Below are 23,502 nucleotides of genomic sequence, written 5' to 3' on the forward strand. Positions count from 1 at the left end.
AACCTTGAGTTGGCGATGAAGCTCCGGAGCCCCTAGCACAAAGGGAAGAGGAGGGTTGAGCAGTCAAAGAGCCCACACTTTGAGCTGCCCTCAAAGAACAGCCCCTCGCAGGTCAGGAGCCTCTCTTGAGGCTACCACGAAGAATGGCCTCGGTGGGAACCTCTGCAAGCAGCTAACTCTAGCGCACCACCACCAGGGACCCCAGGTCCAAGCAGTCCCAACTGGGGACTCCCCAGCCCCTTCAACAGCACCCAGGCCTGACCACGAGCCCAATGGCTCTCTCTACGAGCTGCTGACTGCACGGTCTGCCTCGGGGCAGCCTATTGGCTTGACACAGCAACTGCCAGGTGCCAAATGGCGTGCCAGTAGTGGGCTGGAGGGCTCCTACCAGATGCCAATGGCGTACGTACAGTGGGATGCAGGGCGGCCTACAGCTACTCAATGGCAAAGCCGAGGGAACGGCAAGGGCGGGGGAAGGAATAGAGAAGGCAAGACAAAGGGAAGGTGAGCGAGGAGGGAAGAAGAGGCGTGGGAGCAACAAGCAGGGAGACGGGGTGAAGAGAAAGAGGGGTAAGGTGAAGGTGGGGGCAACGAGGTGAAGACGGGGGGCAAGGAGGGGGGAGCAAGGTGATGGTGGGGTGGTGAGAAGGAGGGGGAAGGTGATGGCAAGAGGAAGGGGATGGCAAGGGGGCAGCAAGGTGAGCAGGGAGAAGTTTCGGCCCCTTCTCTCTTCAAAAGTTTGTGATGAGTGTTGTTACTAGGTGTGAGCAAGCCAAATCTTCCCATGTACTACTGCTGGCGTGAGGTCATCACTTTGTGGGGAGGTATGTTGGGAACAACTGAAGCAATGGGTTTGTACCAAGGGGGACAAGATTAGTGTGAGTTTGTGTGTGTCGCCACATGGTGGTTAGTATGACCAAGTTAGGTGGTAGAAGGTTCTAAAGGTGTGATTGAGAGATTTATGGACCTGATTGAGAGATCAGTGGAGAAATTAGTGGATCTGAAGATGCTCTCTCTTAGGCACATTCATTGTATCATTTGCCTACATAAAGGCACTTCTACTCATGAATAAACACGTCTTTTCTCTCCATTGTTGGTACCCTCCATGCTTCCATTGTTGTTCCATCACGTGAGGCCTAAGTGCTAATCCCATTCCTCAACTATCAACTTCTTCTTGCTCAGCTACTGCCAAAGCCTTAGGCCAACTGTCAAAGGTACGATCTACAAATCTCTCCGCCTAATCGAGCACCATCGGGTGCAATTCCTCACAAGTCAACTTATCCAACCTTCCAGTCGTTATCAAGGATGAATACTGAGAACACAATTGGGACTCAAAGCAATGTTATGGCCATGTCCTTGGATGATATCTACTTTTTCGCATGGAGGATCTCTTGCTGAAGTTCTTGTAACTTGTTAATGTGTTCTCGCATCTTGAGATCCAACAATCGCATCTAGACTTCCAAAGAGACCCTCTTCATGGGAAAATCCATTATCTCCACCTCTACTGGGACCTCAACCACCTTCACCATGAATCATCCCTATGAACCAAGTCTCAATGGAGGAACTACCTAGTAATTGGGAAGAATCGGATCATGCCCTTAGTGGGAGTACTCATTCTCAATCCAATAATACTATAAGTCATCCAACTATGTAAGTCATTATGTTATGTAGAAAGACCAATGTATCCCCATCTACCAAACTGCTTATGTCTCTCAAAATGCAAGACATATGAACACCTTGACAAGGAGACTAGTGATTCAATGCTATATGTGTCAAGGTCCTCACATTCCTTGCAAGACTGTCCCTACAGGGACACCCCATCCACACTAGCCACAACCTATTCAAACACACAAGCACCATTGTGCATTGGGTGTGGAGTTGACCACCTTTATAAGGATTGCTCAATGTAGAGATCCATAGCGTCGGCCACTGCACCTAAGAATGCAAGTCTTAATCTTCTCAGCATTGAGAGAGGCCAAGTGTCCTTGGTACCCTTAAATGTAATTACAAGGGTTCAGGCTAAGGCCTTCAACAACAAGGAACATTGTAAGAAGGCCAAAAGAGATAAGGCTAGTACATTGCAACCTAGAGAGGCAATGCCATCTATGCGTGGAAATGCTAAACGTGCCACTATGATTGGAAAGGGCTATGATAAAATAATCATCCAGGATGGATCGGATGAATACACTACTACTCTAGCCACATCATCTTCTTCTAGTGGCACTTCCTCAAATAGAGGCTAGATCAATCCTCCTCCCAAAGAAGTCGAGGAAGCATTAAGAACCCCTAACCAGGGTAGAAAACAAGTGACGAAAATCTTGGATGAAGGAGCAGGTGTAAGCATAGCCACTTAGCAGTGTTGGGCTAAGTGGGGATGACCAAAGATGGATAACACAAACCTCGCAGTCAAATTGGCTGATGAAGCAACAGCCCAACCAGTAGGAGTTCTAAGAGACATCAAGATTAAGATCTTCGGCCTAACCTATCAAGTGTGGTTTCTTGTAATGGACTTCCCCAACCAACCAGATGGCTATGACATCATATTGGGTAGACCTTTCATGCGAACTGCAGGAATGGTCCCATCACTGTATATTTACATAAGGATGATCAAGTCATGAGGGTGGATCTCCAAACTCCACAGTTGACTAGAGACCCAAGGAGTGGAGGGAGTGTGAGCCAAAAATTTGAGAATCGTTCTAGGGCTATTGTTCGGAGGTGTTTTGTGAGGAGGAATGTGCAGAGGTGTGGACCGTCGAAGGTGTGTCTTTAAAGGGTGTTTTTAGATTCGAAAGAAGGAGTTCTTGACGGTAGGGATAGCGAAGTGTCAAGGTACATGGGCGTGAAGACTCTTCATCATCATCTTGAGTCCTCTCCTCTCTTTTTCCGTCAACCACCTTCTCTACCTTCTTTCCCATCCACTCTCTTTCAAATCGATTCTCTCCTCCCTCAAACATGCCTACCTTGGCTCGACCGTCAATTGGATGGCCTCAATTATGGTATCTAAAATGTCATGATGGTGTCTATGCTACAGTCATATGATCTGGCAAACTTCATATTGGTGGGAGTCGATAGGCCTGACCCTTCTTGTGTCCAACCTTGGGATCCTGGAGCAAGACGAGGCCGAGACCCTGTCTCATCTCTGGGACCGTGTCAATGCGAGGGTAAGGTCATGCATATTTCTCAACTATACTCCTCATGTAATTAATCACGTGAAACATATGATGTTGGTCAAAAGAATCTAGGAGCATTTGGCCTCCTTGTACAATTGGGACGGATTTGCTAGTGCAAGTAAAGTAAGAGGTGGTGGTTGCTGGTACATTGGCTGGGAAATGATCTTAGGATATTGACTTTATGATGTCTCACGGTTCCCCATCGTGCACAATGGGCACAATAGAGTGCGGGCCCTACCTGAAGGTGAGGGCACTCATTGGTGGGATGGTTCCTAGTATAGATCCCATACCATACATTATCATGCCTCAGTAATAGGTGGGGATTACTTGGGCCTTCCTTTATCCATCCTCCCTTAAGTTGTTGGCTCACCTGATTCAAAAGGTCGGTGGCCACCTCATCTATACCTACGCCCTTGGTGAGTGGAGTTGCCTCCTTGGCTTCACCCGCACTAACGATTTTACTAGTGTAGGACACATCAGATGAGTCACCTGTGAATTTTCTACTTGGGCCGTTTCTTTCATGTTGTCAACTAAGAGCACAGCAATATTGCAGCACAGCTTAAATGATGTGGGAAAAAGATGGTCATGAAGCTTTGGATCCCGTAGTTCGATGAGGAAGCGTGGCAGTAATTGCTCATTGCTCATCCTCTCATGACACTCGCAGTGGGAGTTTAAGTGTTTGATTCTTGCAATATAATCCCACAAGTATTGTTTTTCAAGCATACCCACTCCCGCCTCCTGCGCTCCAACTTGCTATTTTCTAGTTTTGTGCCATGTATTTTCCTTCTCCAACTCTCTTCATAATAAAAATTACTTATGGGTCTTGAGTCGCTTCTAATAGGCATACGAGATTGTTTTATAAGAGTACCCACTATCGCCTTCGACTGTCCAACTTGCTATTGTTGAGTTTTGCGCCAGGTATTTTCCTTCTCTAGCTTCTTAATAATAAAAGTCACACATTTCGAACAAGGGACCGTTTACTCAAATTACAAATTCTTACAAAGTATATACCATCTACGCTATTTTACTTTTGTCCTTAATTTATATTGCCTCCTTTCAAGAAGGGACAATTGACACGAAGTACAATTCTTATGAAGCATTTACCAGCTATGCTATTTCACTTTTGTCCTCCATTATAATACATCACTTGTGTAGACATGGGAATGAAGTGAGTTGGCCAAACAATGCTACCTACCCACCCTAGTTATAATCCTATAATGTCATAATTTTATAATTACTATGTAAATTAGTGTTAAGATTCTAAAAATAAGAAAGTACACTATATACATAAGGTCTCCTACAATGTTATATATATATATATATATATATATATATATATCGTGATCACCATGTAAATGACCAAAGCTAACAAAAACAATAATGTGTTCTAATGTTATCTTTTTTTTTCCTAAATAAATAACTAAATCCAAGATAAACTCCGAAAATGCCACAAGGAACCTCTTGGCAATATTTGTAAAGCACAAGCCATGATTCCTGTTCCATGTAGGGAGATTCACTTGAGTCTATGGATGGGGAACCTACTACCAAATCTAAGTTTAGTACTTTGCGAAACTCCCCTCTAAGTCAAGAGAACCTATCTAAATCACTCCCTCGTAGAACACTTGAGGTAACTATGTAGCCAATCGATGGATCCCCATGTGATGTAGAAAGGATCCCTTTTCATCTTACCAGCTTGTAATGCCTCGAGCCAAATATTTTGAGCCTTTGTGCGATCCCAAATGAAATACTAAATGGACTCGATCCCTACAAAATATCATGAGCATCTAGGATCCGCATCAATTTCCATCTCCAACAATGGGCCAAGAGTCCATTGTGCTGGAAGAGCCAAAAAAAAAGAAGGAAACTTTCCTTTTCTGGTAGGGTCTCCGTAACAATCTCCAAAAAAGGGCCTACTTTGGACCAGTGATGCCAAAGCTCTCCCAATGTGCTCTCTAAATAGGTACCCACTGCAAACTCTGTATCTGTGAATTTCTAGCATCCCTAACTGTAAAGCAATTTAATGAAAATTGAACAATACACTAAGCATTCGTAAAGCCATATTAAAGGGATGCAATACCTTTCTTAGCAAAGCTACCAAAAGTTGCAAGTGGTCATTATAATGTGCATGAATGCTTCTAATAATCAACCAATGTAAAGAATAAATGTTAGGGGACAAACAGAATTGAATTTTGGAGCACCAAGTTCAAAGAAGCAATGACTGCATAGAAAATATGTGCAAAGGTCTTGATTTGAAGTTGGCATTATCTTGGCGTGTGATGATTTCAGACTGTGTTTCTAAATTGCTTAAATTACAAGATTTATTATTGAATCCTCGCCTAGGTTGGCACTTCATGATATTTCCCGATGCATTCATAAGTTGAAATGATAGCAAGAAGAAAGGCACATGGTAAGGCGATACTCGGTTCTCACTAATGTTCGTATTTTAGTGCACCAACTTGAGTCTAGGCAATTTTTATAGTTTATACACAATATGAGCCGTGTAAGACCTTCTTCCTTGAATAAACAAGATTTACAAGTATGACAAGAAGATGTAGGAGAGGTCCGAATGCAATTGAGCTATCGCTGGATTTAGATCGTGTGGAGGTGGATAGTATAAAAAGAGGGAGTAGCATATCTAGATATCAATATGCATGTGCTGACAATTATGATTGCTTTTGATGCCCAACGCAGCATGAGTATTTCAATTTGGTACCAAAGGTTGCCTTTCCTTGTGAAAATACATGGGGTTTACAAATACAGTGGACACTCTCAATACTAGATGTCTATGATTGGTTGTCATTGGCTAAGTTCTCCACCCATCAGTTGTGCTAGACATCAGCCTCACCCCTCTTCTTTGGGCGTTGTGGTCTAGCTAATATGTATTATGTGTTTGCTCGGGGAATATGACTACCTATAGAGGTGGTCCCATATGGGATGGTGCAAGTCCTTGGAATGTGGTTGGCCCTGGCCAAAAACACAACTTACTTCTGATCAGCTACCAAATAGAGCCCATCCTTGCCCACAATCATGGCAACAAACATGAACAGAGCGACACAAACCAGAATGAGGTGCCAGCTGCATCTTGTAGTAGCAACAAACCTTCTCGTCATCTACACAGCAGCCGGTTGAGCAGCCAATTGTGACCTGAGTTGAAGAAGCAGCCAAGCAGGAACAAGCCGAGTGCCAATAGTACCAAATTATGACAGGGAGGGAGGGAGAAGGGCAGAGAGATGAAAACAAGCTGAGTAGGGACAGGGACAAGATGGAGGCATCATCATCATCATCATCATCACCATCAAGACATCAAGATGAATGAGGCAATGGGGGCATGAAATCGACGATAGAGTGCTATCGGCCACTCAAAGGTGCAGCCCTGGCATGTCGACTATCTCATCATCATCATCATCATCATCACCATCAAGACATCAAGGTGAATGAGGCAATGGGAGCATGAAATCGACGATAGAGTGCTATCAGCCACTCAAAGGTACAGCCCTGGCATGTCTCCTGGTCATAGCTCTGCATCTAACCAGGGCTATTGTGACCCCGGACCCGGACTCTAAACAGGGATGTCCCCAAGTGTGATCTCTGTGTCAACCCTCTATCTGAGCTGTCAGGTCACAGGCTCCAGGTCACGGTCATGTCAAGGCCTTGTCCCGTGGGTTTCCATGTGATCTGGCTGAAAAAACTCCGTGATAGAGCTCTGAGAGGGATCAGCCTAGGAAAAATTCTGTTGTCCTGTCTCCGTGCTCGATGTATCCTCTCGCGGTGTTGGAGTGCCTCATGAATGAAACCTGCCAAACATTGTTGGTCTGGGTAGGAGATGAATCGGGTCAAAATCCCAAAGCTGTCTCCGAAGAGGCAGTAGAAACGTCCGTGGATCTCATAGTAAACAGGACACCTGAAGATGAAGTGCTCCTTTGTCTCAACCTCCTGCATGTCACACAAAGTGCATATGCGCCTCTCCCTAGGTAGTCGCTTCTGAAGATGAAGTGCTCCTCTGTCTCAACCTCCTACATGTCACACAAAGTGCATATGCGCCTCTCCCTAGGTAGTTGCTCTGCTCTGCTGCTCTCAATACGAACTCTGTGTGAAGAGACCTGGAACTACCCAAGAGAGATCCTCAGTGAGTGGAGTAAGTAAATCTGCATGTACCCTGGTGGGTCAATGAAACCCTCTGCTGCGATATGTAAGAAGTGATCTCTGTAGAAGCCCAGCTTCACTGGAATATCACTCGGGCCCAGTCAGGTCCGGAATGTATTTAGTTGTAATAGATCCTCACGGATAACCTAGTTGACCTCGTGTGATAGGAGGGGAGAAAACGGAGCATCCATGCTGTACTGGAATGGAGGTAGTCTACACATGTGGAGCCCCAATCCCTCAAACCATCTCTCTGTGCATGCATACCACCACCTCTGGTCCCCTCCTATTGCAAGTGCCATAGAAGAGGACAGTGCTAGCCATGGTAGCCTGCTACGCCCATAGGTGTAATCCCCATACTCCTTGACTCGGTACAGATACGTGATGACCTAAAATGCAGCATCTAGTTGTAATGGGGATGACCCAAACTCCACTCGAATGATCTGGTGAGGAATGGATGGCTTACCACGGATCATCCGTGATAACATGAGAACCTGTAGCCGCTCACCTGATGACCTAAAATGCAGCATCTAGTTGTAATGGGGATGATCTAAACTCCGCTCAAATGATCTGGTGAGGAATGGATGGCTTACCACGAATCATCCATGATATCATGAGAACCTGTAGCCGCTCCACCCTGGCTCACTCTATATCTGACAAGTCTGGCCCCCAGCATGGACTACCATACATCCGCGCTGGACGGCGGACCAAGGAGTCAAAAAGCAACCCTTTGGCCTGTGGATCCTGAAAGTGAGAGCAAAAGCACTGCCTCTCTAGTCTGGCCAATGAAGCAACAAGGTCCTGTCATTACGTATGGTATGAGTTGGTGTTACATGTCACATTGCTGCTATCCCCTTTAAGGAATTCAAGCAGGGCATGATACAAGCAACAATGTCCTGTCATTTGATATGGTATGAGTTGGTGTTACATGCCACCCCAGTGCCCCAAGTGGTTCATTAAAATATAACCTGGAATCTTGTGAGCTTTTGATTTGGTATGGCATGATTATATGCAACCCCGTGGTTCACTTAAAATATAACCTGACTAAGGAGACATGGCTCCCCCAACTACTATATGATATAATTTCTTCTTTGTTCTCTTTGGAGAGTCCTCCCCCCACAGTTGGGGTTTGCAGGTTCCATTGAACTTACTGTTTGGAGAAGCAATATACTTTCACAAGAAAAGATAGACAAAGGAATATTGAAAGAATAGATACACAGAAAAGGGTCCCCCACCATTTTTCCCCACAATCTTGAGGGCAATGGTTTTGTGGGAAAAAAGACTTTGTGGAACAGGATGATGGACAGAAGGTTGTCCCTAGACACTTCTCTAATTGCGTCAAACCACATTATTGGACCAATTCCTCTTTATACCAAGAACTTGCGCAAGTCCAGCTACAATCCGCTAAGGACATTCCACCATCTTGCCAGGCCTCCAATTCACTATTTTAATTGATAGTTCTCCCTCCACAGTATTTTTGCTCGAGTTATGTCTTTGCAGGTTCTATTGTACTCACTATTTGGGAAGCGATATACTTTCCCAAGAACAGATTGATAAAGGAATATTGAAAAAACAGATGCTTAGAAAGGGATGGTCCAGAGGCAGTGGCATCCCTAGGACTCGATATAGTTATTGCATCAAGTCGTGTTATTGGACCAATTCATCTTTAAACCAAGAATTTGAGCAAGTCCAGTTAAAATCACCAAGCACGTTCCGTCACCTTGGCAGGCCTCCTATTCAATGCTGCATGCATGATGGATGCTTATTGAAAAACAATCTCCATGGGAGCAGCTTTTTTCTTTTTCTTCAAATCCTGACTGTAGTATCCAATTTGGATATGAATACATAGATGTAGTTCACATGTTTCATGATGTCCATGATGAGCATTAAAAATATCAGAGACTTCATGAAAACATAAAAGATCGATCACTGTGAACCGCTACTTACCCTGCAGATCAATTGCATTGCTCACTGTGTAAAAAGAGAAGTCCAAGAGATGAGTTTTCAAATTATGTCAGCCTTGAAAAAAAAAAAAAAGCTGCCCTGCCTCTTGGGTATATCCTCAAATTACTAGAACTACAGGCAGTTCACTCTTAAGGGATGGTTATTATATTCCATGATGTTTGATACAAAGTAGCTTTGTGAAGCATTGTAAGAATTTTCTCATAATTTGAAAACTTGTATCTACTACCTTCAAATCTTTGAAGTTGACTAGTAAAATTCTCTCTCTCTCTCTCTCTCTCATATCTTTATGTCAGGGAGGCCACTATGCTTCGACGAGACTACCTTAGAGACCATCAGCACAGACCGGAGCGTGATAGAGCCCAGCTTGATAGAGCTCAGGCACACGCTATACCAGAGGACAGAGACCAGGAGGAGCACGAGGAGGTTAGAGCTCACACAGGACACATGCCTCCACCCTGTGGATGTACATATGAGATGGTTTGTAGACGCCGCAGGATCTTGTTACATAGGGGACGTACTCGCCACTTCATCTCCAGACGATCCAGGATGATGGCAGCTTTTCGGAGGAGACTTACTCATGGAGATCTCGCCCCACCAGCCGCTCACCTCACCTTTGCTCAGATTTGTACTCTCATAGCAGGAGGCAGAGTCGATGGACAGGATTTCCAGTATTATTTTGGTTCTCAGACTCCGTGACACCTGGACTTGTATCTTTGTATTGGCATATTGTACTCATCCCCCCATTTTGCACCCAGGGGCGGTTTCCTTGCATCTAGTTTACTTTGTATTTAGGCTCAGATTTGACATTATGACTTTCACTTGCATTGTATTGCGTAGCACTTAGATGATATTCGACGATGCCTCTTCTTTGTGGCACGTTGATTTTGTGCTATCTTGTATGCAGAGTTCTTGATGTCCCATGGGCCCATTTTGGTCTTTAGTGGACAATAATACACTTTCTTTCTTTCTTTCTTTCTCTCTCTCTCTCTCTCTCTCATATTTGACAAAATGAAATGATTTAAACAACATTGTGACCGTACATAATCAGTTAAAATATGAAAGATATACACCATGTAAAATGAACTTTCACAACAACGTGGTAATTTCCAGAAAGTATGACAATATTCAAGGGACTAACCAGTATCCTCAATTCCTCAAACAGGATTCTTCCTGTAAGGAGACTTAGCAAAATACACTCATTGAAGCCTTCACATCTATTGATTCGCTGAAGCCATTGTATACAGCTTGCAGCCACCAGAGGACTGCAGATATTCAATAACTTCGCCAGCAATATTGTACCCTGAAGCCAGAGCGTTTCCTACAGACAAGCCTCCTTTGTGGTTTCCTGTTCAAGGAGGCAAGTCATCAACCAAAATCAGTTTGGCATAGGTAAACGCATTCAAACATGAAAAACATCTCGCTCCTACTTTAAATGCACTTTATCCAAGTGCCAGTAGGGAAGTTTATCAGGACTTAAACAGCACTGAGAATACTTGAATGTTTCACATGAATATCATAAAGGCGCAGTCATGTTTGATACGAAACGTGATCTGATATCATGAATTAAAGTTTCAAAAGGGCTCATATGTTTCTTATTACTAAAAGAATACCTTCAGAATCTGCATGTAACGCTTGAATTGAGATACTTGTTCCCCTCACTTTGATAGCATCAGTAGGAGATGTACAATGAGCACTCATTCCTTTGTATGCCATGTTCTATAAAGCTGTTATACGACCTCTTTGTCTCAGGAGTATTGCACAAGAGCTCATGCTATGATAGTTTGATAAAAGCTAGAGACAGATCAATCTGGGCCAGTGGTTATGAGGGTCACATTAAAGTCCATTCAAGTCCATTAACGTCCATTGATATGCATTGTCTGGACCAGACTTCGGATGTTTTAAATATTTATTGGCGGCAGAGTTGGCACTGCTTGGCTAAAGCATTTTCCTTTCAATGTAAAACTGTCAAGTGAAGATGATCACAATGAGTGGAACTTTCTCATTGTGTAATATTCATTTTGCAGCATTTTTGCACCTAAAAGAGGAATGAGTCAAAAAACAGATGCCCTACAGTGATACATGTATTGCCTTGTGCAGTATGTTCAATATTCCATCATCATCTTACAATTCATACAATGGAAGCAATGGAATGGGAATGTGGCTTTTCCCTGATGTTTCTTGTCGTAACGTTCAAAGCTATGACTAAGAATGAAAAACAACCTAGGTAACAAGACCAAAAATCTCATGAAACTCCAATCCAGTAGGTAGGGAGTTCAACAGAAAGGAGCATAGGGTTATCTTCCTCTTCCACTATGTCTGCCATGTCTCCTTCATGTTCTTCCTCATACTTCACACCTTTCATGCTGGACTTTCCCCAAGAGTCGCATAATGCTGAGTGAGACAAGCAGAATCCTGGCTTGAGGGAAAGCTGCAGATGAAAATACTTGTGCGATCTTGGAGGGCATGCTTCTCTTTGATACAAAGAACAGTCCCATCCCTTGCAATGCTGTCAAGGATAGGCATCTCTATGTTCCAAGGCCTGGCCTTCGAAGTACTTGTTCATTGCATTAATCCCTTCATCCCTCCAGGAGATTGGGCTCATTTTCGTCTCTCATCTTTGAGAAATCACTCTATATTCATTAGATTTTTCTGCTGATGTGAGCATGGCACTGATTTATATGCCGATAGAGAGGACAAAAGATATGTTTGAAGAGTGCTTTTTATATGCCGCTAGAGGGGACAAAAGAAAAGTTTGAACAGTCCTTTTAAAACTCTCACGTACCTAAGGGCAGTTGATTGCATTAGGAGTTGACAGCCACATGGACCCACTGGGAGAATTTTGTAGCCACTTCTTTAAGAGATGGTTAATAGGGAGTTGGACTGAGCTCCACTTCAGAACTGATTTTTAAAGAGCAGGTTATCATGAAAAACCTCAAGCTGGATGTCTAACACCAAACTCGACACCTTACACCCCACATGTTTTTGCTCAAATGGATCATATAGAGTGTGATTTTACAAAAGTGGGAGGAATATTGCGGCATCCAGATTCACCATACTTATACATGTTATGCTACTTTCTCATCTAAGCTTGTTATTTTCATCAGACTACACCTTGATGTAGGCTTCAAGAGTAATCCACTGTCTGTCTTGATCCCATTGTGAAGCCAACTTACGAGATTTTTTATACAGATTCAGAATTCCCTATCCCAGTCAGTAACAATACTGACTGGTAGACAATATAACCTATAAACATGCTCCATGAATGGTGTAGCTAAATAGTTTTCAATCTTGATAAAGTGACTCATTTTGGACAGTCGAGCCACAAATTTGAACTGACCACACAAAAGGCAAGTTTGGCTGTTGATGAAACACTGCAATTCTTGTAGGGCGACCATCTTGCCCAAAGACTTGACTTCAGTTCATCAAAATAGAGTAATAAGTGTTGTTGTACCTCTTATACTTCAAAGCTATAACTTGAATACCATAGCCAGAGAACAAGTGATCCTTTTCTCGTTTCTTTCCCTGTTGTGGAGAATACATTAGCCTTACAAATTAGCCACTAGTGTCCCAAGAGAACTAGACGCACAAGGAGACACTCGTCTGAACAAAAAGATTTATCTTAGTCTTCATGATCGACGGTACCGATAAACCTAGGAATATCTGAAATCCCCCTAGGTTCCGCAACTAAATGACACAATCATCCCTCCATGCTTCCTCATCAGTGGAAACCTTTGCCTTACAACTAACGATTGTCACTAGCCTCTGCAAAACCACGAGCGTTATCATGGACAAGTTACGAAGTACGACTCAGGCGGAGTGTGGATGATGCGGAGCCATTTCCAAATGGCATAGACCATGCCATTAGAGAGAAGATGTTGATGTTTAATCAAAGGGTATTTGGACCAGACATAGGTGCTTTTCATGGTGATGTTTCTCACTGCACAAATACTACAAATGTATCTTCCAATGTCGTTTGGATAGTGTAACATCTATTTTCTCTTCTTTCAATTTCTTCCTTCCACTTTCCTATCTTGCAACCTCTGTCTACTTCTCTTGCAAGCCATGACAAGATACATTGTATTGTAAGATACGTTATTTTAAGAAAAGTGAACCACGGACAATGCTCTATGTCATCTGTGAGTATTCTATAGAGAGGTGGGCCATCGTCTATAGAAAGGGATAAAAGCCATAGATGCAGAAGCTCGTTGACAATGTTCTTTCCAGGATATACCCCTTGAAAAAGGAGTACCTAAGTGAGCTATCCTACTATTCTCAACCTTGAGAAATGATAGCCTAAAATGTATTTTGACGCGCATGTTGTTTTACTACATGGTGCAAAAAAATATGATAAATATCTAAATCATGTCTTGCCATTTGGTTTGATCTGCTACAGGACTCAATTTAGATTTGTCAATCAAAACATATGCCTTGATATGTCCCTCAGCGCTCTTCCCAAGCATCAGATTTAGTGCATAATGCGAGGGGCGGGCTATGGCTCACAAGAGCTCGTTGAGAGGGGGTATCAAAACATTAGGGTCAACTCCCCATTCGTAAGCCCCCAATTGGGGGAGTGACATCTATAGTGTTATAGGGGGAGGGAAGAGGAATAAAGAGGCTGCCGCATGGGCAGCATACTGATGCTTTTTAGGATTACATTCAACACACGGAAAATCCATCCTGGAAGAGACAGCCATGGTATTGGACATTTTTTGGCCACACATGGGCATTGATTGCTACCAGGTATGCAGCTTAGTTGGGTCGCCATTGAAGGGCTCAAGGGGCTGCTGTCAGCCTTGGAGATGGGCAGAAATGGAGCAGGCCTGAGGGTGTTTTATAGGCCCTCAACGCCTGTCCTGGTCGACCAGCCCACGAACTGGGTCAGCCAGATTTATAGACCAGTCGGCCTGTTACAGACGGGGGGGGATTTCAGCCCCACTAAAAAGCTCCCATTGGGGGGGCATAAGGCATTAAGTCTTGGCATTTGCAGGCTCAGATCTTGCCTCCATAGGTGCACAAAATGCACTAGAGAAGGCAGTAGCATACAGCCAGCAGATCCAGCCCTCAGAAGTGCACCAAGGCACTAAAGAAGGTGCAGACTACAGCAGCAGCAGGGTGCAGAAGAGGCGCCAGCAACAGGGCACATCACAGATAATAGTGGTCAAGAGAGCTGCATCATGACATTTCCACTCTCCGAATTGGTTACAACAACCATGTATGGGCTTCAGAAGATTAATCCTGAAACTCACACAGTCGGTTCCTCAGGTTTTGTATGAGGGAGCAGACTTTGATAGGACATTTTGGATACAAAGAGGAGCCTCTCAGCTCATCAACCTGGGTATAGTACCGATATTAGCACATAGACGTCATTGTTGCAACTCGTGCTCTAAAATCCGTATGGGAGCTAGTCTCACTGCATGGCAGATTCAGAGATCCAGATGCATAGAGGCCCCTGGATGGGACACTGACTTATGTGTGGGGGTTAAAGGTCACTGTGCCTTTACCCCGGTTATGTACAATACTCAAACACATATATAAATGAATGAAAAAGAAGATTAGGGTGGTTTTGCACCCACCAAAACTTGTGTGGCTCTCTGTTCCTCTCTCTCCCTCTTCTGTTCTTGCTTCCGTTGAGAGCACTCTCAACTGGTATCAGAGCCCGGGTGATCTAGCTAAGCGTGTGTGAATGCTTCAAGCTCAGCAGCTCTATGGGAGGAAGGAGAAGCTCTGTGGGAAGCTTTGTGGGTGACTTTACTTGCATTCGAGTGTGTAGAGACCTTGAAGGAACCTTTGTTTGGTTTTGCGAAGTGGTTTTGAGAGCCTGTTAAGTGTTTTCAAAGAAAAAGTCGTTTTTTGAGCTTTTCCCTGTTCCGTTCGATGACAGAGACTCCGTATTGACTTGTAGAGGCAACTATTGCTTGCTTTTGGTGTCCAATTCACTTCACGAGCTTGGAAACACCTTCATTCTTGCATATGGGATCATTTCATTGGATTTCTGACTCACTGTGTCAGTTTTTGCGTTTTTCTGCCTGGGTGTTGGAACTCAAGTTTGGAGCAACCATTTGCAGATCTGTCAGTTCCGGTGGACTCAGGAGGTCCTAAAACTTCTATGTTGCTCATCATTTGCACTCCGGTGGAGTTTACAAACAGCTCTGTTTCCAAAAACGTTTTTCAGTCCGTGTGTTGGACCCAGTGATTGAGACCACGGTTTCCAAAACCGTCTGTCCCATTGCGTTCCGGACACCCAAAAACCCCTACTTGTCAGTTCTTACGCAATTCAGTGGAGGATTTTCAGAGTTATAGATCTCTGTGTATTCGATTTCGTCTCTCTGTTATGCATTTTTCATTCTAAGGTTTTGAAACCTTAGATTTATGCCACATGGCAGTGGATAAGTGTTGACTCCCATTTCTCACTCATCGGTTGGGATTTTGGAGTTCTGGCAGAAGAGAGATATTTGCAGATTTTCTTGCTGAGTCCGATTATGCAATGGCGCCCATGTTTTGAGGCATCTCAGGTTCTATTTTCAGTAGCGGTCATTACCGTGGGACCATGATTTCTTGAGCATACCTTATGCAGATCACTCTGGTTGCAGTTTGAGCAGTGTGTGCTCATTCGTGGTGTGAATTGGGTTGCAGTGGATGATTTATGGGCCATTTGGATGCATTGCGATCCTTATTGGATGCGCTGATAGGCCCAGATTGCCTTGTGGGATGCTATTTTTATGGACGCTTTGCACATAGATGCTATTTTATGGTGAGGGACAGCTTTGACACATTGCAGGTGATGCACTGATAGTGTTATGCTCTCTTGGATGAGATATTGGTAATGCATATGCCCATGGATGGTGTTTATGCTTGAGTCATTTGGCACTTATTGGCATTTTGGATTGCCATTGCAGTTGGCATTTTCTTTTGGGCCAGATTTGCTCATATGGATGCATAGTATATGCACATGAGTCAGATGCTTTGAGACATGAGTTTTGGTGATATTTCACTCTATTGTGGCATACACATTTCGGTGCACCTGGTATTTGGTGTCATTCTCTCTTGTAGGCACTAGCATTTGGGATTTTTGCTTCATTTGCATCATGGCATCCTCTTCCATGTCTGAAAAGGAGTTTTTTAGCATTAAAAAGTTTGATGGGACAAACTTTTCTTTGTGGAAAGGACAAATAAGAGATGTGCTTATTCAAAAGAAGCAGATTAAACCCTTGGCAAGGATTGAAGCTAAGCCTACAAATATGTCTGAGGATGATTGGAATGAGTTGGATGCATTAGCAAAATCTACTATTAGACTTCATCTTGCAGAGTCAGTTTATTTCACAGTAGTAATAAATGAGCAGACTACGGAAGATTTATGGAAGAAACTGTGTGCCACTTATGAAAAGGAAACTGCCTCTAATAAAGTTTACCTCATGAAGAGGTTGTTTGAGCTGCAGATGAAGGAAGGGGTCTCCATTGCTTCTCACTTAAATGAATTCAATATTATTTTCAACCAGCTTTAGGCTCAGAAGATGAATTTTGATGCGGAGACTAAGGCAATATTTCTCTTATGTTCATTGCCATCCTCATGGGATACCTTCCGTACAGCTGTCAGTAACTCTGCACCTGGTGGAGTACTGAAATTTGATGATGTTGTGGGTAGCTTGTTGGCCGAGAAGATTAGACGAAAGTCTATGGACGGCAACAAGCAGGATGCAGCCTTAAATGTGCAAAGGGGCAGCAGTTCAGGGGGAAGTCCCAAGAAAGAGGGAAGTCTCGTAGCAAATCCAGGGCACGGAACATTGAGTGTTACCACTGTGGCAAGAAGGGCCATATGAACAAAGATTGCTACAAGCTGAAAAGAGAGCAAAAGGATAAGAAAAAGAATGCAAATTGGGGTGCAAATCAGAAGGAAGAGAGTCCAAGGGAGGACAAAGGAAAAGTGAAGATTGAGGAGATCAATGCAGCCCACATGATAGTGACAATGACATTCTCTTCATGTCTAGTTTATGTGCAGAGTTGCTTACCACTTCAGATGATGCATATTCCCAGGATTGGATTTTGGATTCTGGTGCTTCATTCCATGTTACTCCCCATAGGGAATGGTTCTCCACTTATGATAGTGGAAAGACAGGATGTGTGCATCTTGGAAATGACTATGCATGTGACATAGTCGGAGCAGGTGACATAAAGTTTTCTTTTGCAAATTGGTCTGCATTTATTTTGAAACATGTGAGACATGTGCCTAAGTTGACCAAGAGTCTTATTTCAGTGGGTCAGCTAGATGATGCTAGTTTTCACACCACTTTTGGCTTTCAGAGTTGGAAAATTCAGAAGGGCTCTATGCTTTTGGCCAGGGGTGCCAAGTGTGGGACTTTGTATCCCTTACATGTATCAGGGGTATTTAATCATGTTGTTGCAATAACCGAGTAGCCAAGCACTTCTTTGTGGCATTGCAAATTGGGGCACATGAGCCAGAATGGAATGAAACTCTTATGCCATTTGGGTTATGTACCGCATTTGAGTTTCTCTGATTTTGAATTTTGTGAGCACTGTCTCTATGGGAAGCAGACTAAATCAGCCCATAAAAGAAGGGGAAAGAAAGAGTTTGAAAAGCTCGATTTGGTGCATTCAGACGTATGTGGTCCCATGCCTACACGGTCATTAGGCAGGGCTGAATACTATGTGACATTCTTTGATGATGCAACTAGGAAAGTGTGGGCTTATGCTATAGCTCAAAAGAGTGTGTGTTCCAGATATTTCAGAAATGGCTGGCCTTGGTTGAGAATCAGTAAGGTAGAACGCTTAAATGCCTACGGACTGACAATGGTGGAGAGTATCTCTCTCATGACTTTCAGCATTTCTATGATACACGTGGGATTAAGAGGGAGCTCACATCCCCTTGTACTCCAGAGCAAAATCCAGTTGCAGAAAAGATGAACCGTACCATTCAAGAAAGGTTGCAATGCATGCTTTCCAATGCAAGTCTTTCTTGTGGTTTTTGGGCTGAGGCAATGAAGACTGCAGTGCATGTGATCAATAGATCACCTAGTAAGAGTTTGGATGGTGGTATTCCTGAAGAGGCATGGAGTGGCAAGAAGCCCTCTTACTCTCATTTGCGTATATTTGGGTGTGAGGCATATGCACATGTGCCAAAAGAGCTTCGAAAGAAGCTAGATCCTAAGTCTAGGAAATGCATCATTTTGGCTTATGGTGAAAGTGGAGAGATGGGCTCTGGGATCCAGAAGTAAAGAAGATCATACGCAGCCCTGATGTAGTCTTCAATGAGAAGAAGATGCATAAGGCACCCATGAGGGATGTGGAAATGAGGAGAATCACTTTCCAGGATGTGAATCCACCTGCATATGTTGATAGACAGCAAGCTGTCCATGCACCAAATGTGCAAGAAATGGTACCACCAAGTACTCCCACATGTATACAATCAAGGGTAGATGATGAATCATCTATTGGTGGAAATGATGAGCCAAATGTGACTGATATGCAGGTGGGACAGCAAGCTGAAATGCCCTTGAGAAGATCATCTAGAGTGTCTAGACCACCTGATAGGTTTGTTCCAGGGGTAGACTATGTGATGCTTACTGATTGTGGGGAGCCTTCTTGCTACAGAGAGGCTATGATGCGCGAGGATGAATGCAAGTGGGAGTATGCTATGCAATCAGAGATGAGTTCACTTATGAAGAATAAGACTTGGGACTTGGTTTCTTTGCCACATGGAAAGAAAGCATTACCATGTAAATGGGTCTACAAAATGAAGGTCACAGGTGATGATGTGCCTAGGTACAAGGCCCATTTGGTCGCTAAAGGGTTCAAGCAAGAGAAGGGGGTGGACTTTGATGAGATATTCTCTCCAGTTGTGAAGATGACCACACTTAGATGCATGCTTGGACTAGTGGCAGCAGAAGATATGGAGCTTATGCAGATGGATGTCAAGACAGCTTTCTTGCATGGGGATTTGCATGAGGAAATTTACATGGTGCAGTCGGAAGGCTTTGAAGAAAAGGGCAAAGAGCAGTTAGTTTGCAAGCTGAAGAAGAGTCTCTATGGTCTTAAGCAAGCGCCTAGAGAATGGTATCAGAAGTTTGATGCTTTCATTCGGTCCCAGGGTTTTAGAGGGAGTGAAATTGATCACTGCCTCTACACTAAAAGGGCTAAGGATAATAGCCTGATACTCCTGACACTATATGTGGATGATATGCTATTGGCTAATAAGAATACTTATGAGCTAGATGCATTAAAGGCCAAGTTGCATGAGGCCTTTGATATGAAGGATTTGGGACTTGCAAGTCATATTCTTGGTATGCGCATCACGCATGATCGGAGTAGGAAACTCCTTTGGCTTTCACAGAAGGAGTATGTTACAAAAGTATTGCAGCGTTTCAATATGGAGGGGGGGAAGGTAGTGAGTACTCCATTGCCTCCATATGTGAAACTGAGTCATACAAATAGTCCCAAATCAGATGAGGAGAGGGCCATGATGGCCAAGGTTCCTTATGCATCAGTGGTTGGGAGTCTTATGTATGCTATGATAGCTACTAGACCAGACATTGCATTTGCAGTGGGAGTTGTCAGCCGGTATATGGCTAATCCAGGAAAGAGGCATTGGGAGGCAGTTAAGTGCATCATGAGGTACATGAAGGGTACCAAGGAGATGTGCATCTGCTTTGGTAGAGGAGACATGCGTGTACTTGGGTACACAGATTCAGACTATGCAGGGCATGTGGATAGTAGGAGATCCACTTTTGGCTATGTGTTCACCTTTGCAGGTGGTGCAGTGTCGTGGATGTCTCGCGCACAGAAGTGCGTTGCTTTGTCTACCACAGAGGCTGAGTATGTTGCAGCCACAGAGGGTTGCAAGGAGGCTATATGGCTTGATCGGCTAGTGGGAGATTTGGGGATTCATACAAGTGTACCGACATTGCATAGTGATTCCATGAGTGCTATTCAGCTAGCACGGAATCCGGTCTTTCATGCAAAGACCAAACACATTGAGGTCAGGTACCATTTCATCAGGGAGGTACTTAAGGACAAGCGCATAGAGCTTGTCAAGGTTCATACGGATGATAACCCTGCAGATATGCTGACAAAGAGTCTACCTAGTCAACGGTTTGAGTATTGTCGTGTATTGATGGGCATTGGATAGTATGCTCACTAGTTGTTCTCCCTTGAAGGCACATTGTCCTTTAAGTGGGAGGTTGTGGGGGTTAAAGGTCACTGTGCCTTTACCCGGTTATGTACAATACTCAAACACATACATAAATGAATGAAAAAGAAGATTAGGGTGGTTCTGCACCCACCAAAACTTGTGTGGCTCTCTGTTTCTCTCTCTCCCTCTTCCGTTCTTGCTTCCGTTGAGAGCACTCTCATTGTGCTTCTTAGTCATTATCACTGACATGGTAGAATATCATACATACTCTCATGGCTACTTGGGGCAAGATTCAGGGCACATCACAGATAATAGTGGTCAAGAGAGCTGTGTCATGACATTTCCACTCTCCGGATTGGTTATGACAACCTTATTATGTATGAGGTCTTCACAAGATTTATCCCGGATTTTCATGTACTTTAATTGTACTTAATCAAAGTTTATTTTTTCAGGGGAATTTTTTTAATTTAGCCATAGAACTAATTCATTTATCAAATTAAAAGCAGTAATAAAGGAACAAGGACAAAAAATTCAGTACATGTACAAATACATCATAAACAGAGATGCTAATGAGACACAATATAGAGTTTTACTCATAAAAGGCAGGAAATATTTCACATCCATGAAACAGAGCTGCACTGATGTTTAAGGAATATACCAGTACAGAACAACCCTGGGAGGTCAGTTTCCACTTTCTTCAATGCATCTAAGACTTCACCATATCCTTTGCCATATTGAGGGAATGATCTCCTCCAAAAAACATGCCTGCAAATGGTCCATGAACTTCAAGTGTAAGAGTGCTATAGCACAAATTTGAAAATCAGACGCACATTTGTTTCTTTAACATTAAGCTACTGCTCAGTCCAAGACTTTTATCTAGCAGTAAACTTCCTGTGATTCCTGATGCCTGGACTTTTATCGACCCACAAACTCCATCTACAGAAAAGAAAAAATATCATGAAATGTTATGAAGTTTTTATGTTACTGGCCATTGATCTTTCCACAATCCAGCACCCTTCATCTTCATTAAGTCCCCTGCAGCATGTGTCAACCCCTTAATACAACACCACCTTAGAGTTGTTGCTCTGACTTTGTGAAGTATAGCATCTTCAATCGGCTTTTGCTCTGTCAATCTGACTAGTCTCCAACCCTCTGCAACCTCGTAGCCAAAGGATGCAAATACCCTGTACAGGAATACCTATGCCCGAGAAGACACCCGGTGGACCTGCCTCCCTATAGGTGTGTTTGTGAGTGCTTGGTGCTCGGGTGAGGACATCCCTTGAATCCTCTCCAAACGCGCATAGGGGAGAGAGGGGTCCCCTCTCCCATCCATACCAGTAAATCTTTAGTCTAGTGGACATCCCAAATCATCAACAAAGAGCTCATGCGACGTGGTGGGTTGTTTGTCGAAATGGAGACAGAGGAGTACTTTCTGTGCATTTGCCCTGCCTATTACAAGATTCGAGGACGATACCATTACTTCTTTTAGGAAGAACACAATTTCGGGCCACTCACCCGACTGATCCATTTCCATGACCCGGTCTGCGTGGGTCTCTTTTTGATGGACATTCGGCAACACAGAGAGACCCTACTGCAGGAGGTCAGACAGAAGGAGGTGACAGTGTCATAGGGGACTTCTCGAGCATAGAGACATGTCACCAACTTCCATGCCTTCGAGTCAGCCTGAGGACACAGTGAGATAGAGGATGAAGAGAAAGCTGATATGAGAGAATCATGGATCAGCGGGAAGAGATGGCGTAGAGTGGCGGAGCCTACGATACAGAGGATGACTAAAGCACACATTATAGAGGTCCAGCCCAGGTGCCACCCTTGATATGGCCCATCAAATACAAAGATCATGGAGACCACGCCCCTCGCAACAGCAAGAGACAGCTCTACAGCTACAGATTCACAACATCTTCGCGTCTCATTGGAGAGCTACCATGGCCCCCGGATATGCTAGCACTACCTGCTTGAGTTTGTTGAGTCTTTTAGATTATTTTGAGATTATTAGCTTAGCTTAGCCCTTAGCAAGAGCCTTAGCAAGCCTTTTTCTTCAGCCCACGGTGGCTTGTATGAGCTATTCTGTTGATTGTGATTTTGTCTCATAGGCCCGTGAGGCCTCTTGAAGACATTAATGGAACTCTCTCTCTCACTCTCTCTCTCTCTCGGATTATGAGATCCGTGGCAGATTTCACTGTTTATTTGGGCACGGATTTGGACCTCTCTCTCAGATTATGGAGTATGAGGATCAGTATTGCTTAGCGTTGTTCATCAGGGAGATCACCAGATACAGAGAGAGATTCCTCAGAGAGCACCGTCGCATCCCTGCCAGAGACCTGGTTATTCATGAGGAGCAGGACGAGGCGCAGGACCATGAGCACAGAGATAGCCCATCTTGCCAGAGAGCACCGATGGTTCCACCCCGAGGATGTACATATGACATGATCCGGCAGCACCGCAGGATGATCTTACACAGAGGCCGTACCCGTCGCTTTATTTCTAGACGACGGAGGATGATGGCAGATTTTCGGAGGAGATTGCTCCATGGAGACTTGGCACCGCCAGCAGCCCACTTGACACTTGCCCAGATCTTCACACTCATGGCAGGAGGCATGGTCGATGGCCATGACTTCCATCATTTCTTTGGATCACAGACCCCTTAGGGAAGACGATGTTCCTCATATTTCATATTTTACATTTTGTATCTAGGCATTTTTGGTACTCTATTTCATTTCATTTTGTATCTAGGATTTCTGTAGCCATTTTTGGCATCTTAGCTGTATTACGATGAGGCCACCTAGTTGGCGCATCGTTGATGATGTATTTTCCTTTCGGATGATTTTGTGTCCCATAGGCCATGTATGGCCTTCCGTGGACCTTTAATAAAATTTCTTTCTTTCTTTCTTTCTCTATCAACCCCGTCACCGGTACCTTCCCGTCGCCCCTCACCGTAGCTGGTTCACCCGTTGCCCATACCTTCCCATCATCGTAGCCCGTACTTGATTCGCCCATGACAATTCGTCGCACATCGTCCCTATGTTTCCTTTGGTTTTTTTTTTTTGAGAGCCCCCAGCAGTAGCC

General features: G+C 43.9%; 1 protein-coding gene across 2 annotated transcripts in view; it reads right to left on the minus strand.

Annotated features, from left to right (window-relative positions):
- Positions 1-10,248: 10,248 nt before the first annotated feature.
- Positions 10,249-23,502, minus strand: part of HEMG2 (Flavin containing amine oxidoreductase family) — a 141,688-nt gene continuing 128,434 nt past the window's right edge. The window contains exons 17-18 of one of the 2 annotated variants that reach the window (XM_087391766.1): positions 21,077-21,183; positions 10,249-10,620 (exon numbers count right to left, since the gene is read on the minus strand). In XM_087391766.1, the coding sequence (XP_087247892.1) occupies positions 10,490-10,620; positions 21,077-21,183 (238 nt within the window). In that variant the 3' untranslated portion in view covers positions 10,249-10,489. The remainder of the gene's footprint in view (positions 10,621-21,076; positions 21,184-23,502) is intronic. The other variant, XM_087391769.1, reaches the window with a different exon arrangement.

This window comes from Dipteris shenzhenensis, chromosome 20, assembly GCF_047967505.1.
Source record: "Dipteris shenzhenensis isolate YYH24624 ecotype China chromosome 20, Dip_SZ_1.0, whole genome shotgun sequence".
NCBI classification, from domain to species: domain Eukaryota; kingdom Viridiplantae; phylum Streptophyta; class Polypodiopsida; order Gleicheniales; family Dipteridaceae; genus Dipteris; species Dipteris shenzhenensis.